At 38.4% G+C, this 3,072-nt stretch overlaps 1 gene segment (V, D, J or C); it reads left to right on the top strand.

Annotated features, from left to right (window-relative positions):
* Positions 1-2,108: 2,108 nt before the first annotated feature.
* On the top strand, positions 2,109-2,560 carry LOC114608358. The segment is given in 2 exon segments: positions 2,109-2,154; positions 2,241-2,560. Coding segments are annotated over 2 exon segments (366 nt in total).
* The last annotated feature ends 512 nt before the right edge of the window (positions 2,561-3,072 follow it).

The raw sequence follows: 3,072 nt of genomic DNA on the forward strand, positions 1-3,072 counted from the left end.
ACTTCATCAACATATAACACTCCATCCTCACATGAATCGAATGGTAGTACCATCATTTTCCATCCAAGTGCTTGACAGTTTCTGAAGTGTGGATTGGTAGTTCCATCTTTGCTATCACACGTTCAGTTTACAGTGCTTGCCTTCTCACATGTTCTTGTGATGAACATGGAGACCAAATGCTTATGGCACTTATTAGAAATATATAATCCATATAAATATATTCTAGTTGAATTCTAAATAGGCTCTCTAGCTGAGTATACCTGAGTACAGGAATTTTGAATGCTGTAAAATATATCAGTGAAATAGTCTAAGTGAATGAGTTAATGTGACCCTCATTTAGAGTAATATGTTCTAATTTTTGAGCCCTAATTGACAGGGGGCTTTAGATATAAATTTGTATAAAATCTTGTTGGCTATTATTTATATATTATAATTTTTGTACCATATTGTGCACATCTCTGCCTGTACATTTATGGACTTGGACTTGGAATTACTTCAATTACATCTAAAAAATCCAGGAAAAATGTCTTTATCCATTGCACCTCAAATCACAGACTTAAGACATTACACTTTTATTCCCTCCATGGACAAAGCAACTGAAATGCAACATCTCTGTTCCTGGTTAGATATGATATTCTCTCTTCTGAAGAGTCTGTTGTCTGACTTTCCAATATTCAGGATCCAGCAGTACTTGTATCTCTGGCTCACTGGACTCTTCATCCAAACCTGGCAACTTAAGCTCTGTATCATCCATTCCAGGATCTTTGCCTTCTGTGGACCCTTCCTCCTGCCTGATGAGGATGTATGTGATGATCTGAGTCTCATGGAGACAATGTCAGAAATTCTTCTATTTCAAGATATATAATTTACTCATAGATGAAAAGTCATTTTAACATTGACAACCCCAGGAAAAGGAACCAAGTGTTAGTGCAGGTCTTATTGCCCATATTACACTAAGGTTCAGGACCTCTGATGTTACTCAGCATTCTGGGATTGTTTTCTCTTTCTCTTATTGATACAAATGTGTGCTAAGATCTTATTTATGATTTAGACATTCCTTGATATTTTTATCATTCAAATACTTGAAGATATGATGATGTCTTATTCATAAAAGGAGCTTTATTGTTTTTTCTTCATTTTTGGTGTAGATTTCTTTATTTAACTCAGTCATGTACTCAAGCTGTTTTTCCATATATTCCATCACGTTCATGCCAAGAAGCCACTGCATAAGCTGACCAATGTTAGGCAAATCTTATTCTCTCTAAATTCTAAACCATCAATAGCGATAAGAACAAAGAACAATTTTATTATAATATTTCTGAAGGCAGTGAAAAAAAATACTCTAACCTTACGAGCTGTCGCTTACAGCATCCTCTACCCACTGTGCCTTCTTCCAGGATTATCATCATCTGGGAGAATTGAATAAACTTCTCCCTACTTAGAGTATATGTTCTTGCTGTTGGTTTTAAAGTTGTCATAAATAGAGGCCATTATACCTGTTGTTGAATAAACAGAAATCTCAAATATGTGAGCCATGAAACTGACACATCAGGAAAGTCCCATGAAATCACTGTTTCCTGAATCATAGTACTCATAATTTCCAGCTTGAGATGGCATATCACATTACACTACGCAAAAAGTCTATAATTACTTTTACCAATTTTGTGCAAAACTATATAGTGATAAGACTCACATGGGTCCTAGAAACAGAGTGTCATCAAGGTAGGAGAAATCACCCATTTGAGCTCCTAATCTGTCCTCTATGCAAAAAACATAGGGAAGTGATTCCTAGATGAGTGAACAGAGTCAGTACCCTTTGTGTAAGAATGAGGATCTCTCTCAACCCTACTGCATCCCCAACATCACTTACAAGAAGTGTTGTATACTGAGGAACATGGTCTTGTGTGTTATCTACACTCTATGGGAAGCAGAAATGAACTCTCTTGAGGGTTCCTGTGTCTCTCATCATAAACTGATACCTCTTGATTTCTAAAACTTAAGTACACCCTCAGTCAACCCCTGGTGAGGGAATGCAAATCTCTCCTAGATCCACCCAACCTCGGGTTGAAAAGCCACAGCTAGGCCTGTGTACTCACTAGTGTGCAGTCATGGACAGACTTACTTCCTCATTCCTGCTGTTGATTGTCCCTGCATGTGAGTGCCAAGGCTTTCTAAGGGATACACTTTCCCATTCTCACCCTATTTTAATCTTGCCATCTGCTTTTTCATTTTCTCCACAGATGTCCTGTCCCAGGTTACTCTGAAAGAGTCTGGCCCTGGGATATTGCAGCCCTCCCAGACCCTCAGCCTGACTTGCTCTTTTTCTGGGTTTTCACTGAGCAGTTCTGGTATAGGTGTGAGCTGGATTCGCCAGTCTTCAGGGAAGGGTCTGGAGTGGCTGGCAATCATTTGGTGGAATGATGATAAGTACTACAACCCATCCCTGAAGAGCCGGCTCACAATCTCCAAGGACACCTCCAACAACCAAGTATTTCTCAAGATCACCAGTGTGGACTCTGCAGACAGTGCCACATACTACTGTGCTAGTAGAGCACATTGACACTGCCTCTGTTTTTAGCTGTACAGTATTTCATGCTCATTTTCAGCTCTGTTCCTTCCTCTTATATCATAAGAAAGTACGGCCACAGCTTCCCTGCTGGTCTCTGTGGTTTCCTGTTTGTTCTTAGGTTAAGAGCTTTCTATTCCTGTTATCCACCCTAGGTCCCTATTAAGATGTTGATAAATGATTCTGCTGCATTTTGTTTTATAAAGCTCAAGGTTGTTGTTGCCTACACTAGATGGTTCAGAGTTATTGTTCCATCCAGTCTTAGGCTCCAGATTCCTACAGTAGAAGATTCCAAGTTGTAATGTTCATATTCACTAAACAACTATATATGGTGAAGATGTAAATTACTGGATGAATATTCTCAAATTGAGTCATGGATCAAAGAGTGTCCATAGATCCTCCCAAATAATTCAGGCTATTCTTAAATCTATTGGTTGCTCTCTATAAATTATTTTTAACATATATGGTTCAAGACAACATTTATATATTTCACTGAACACAGAATT

This window comes from Grammomys surdaster, unplaced genomic scaffold, assembly GCF_004785775.1.
Source record: "Grammomys surdaster isolate TR1022 unplaced genomic scaffold, NIH_TR_1.0 125890, whole genome shotgun sequence".
NCBI classification, from domain to species: domain Eukaryota; kingdom Metazoa; phylum Chordata; class Mammalia; order Rodentia; family Muridae; genus Grammomys; species Grammomys surdaster.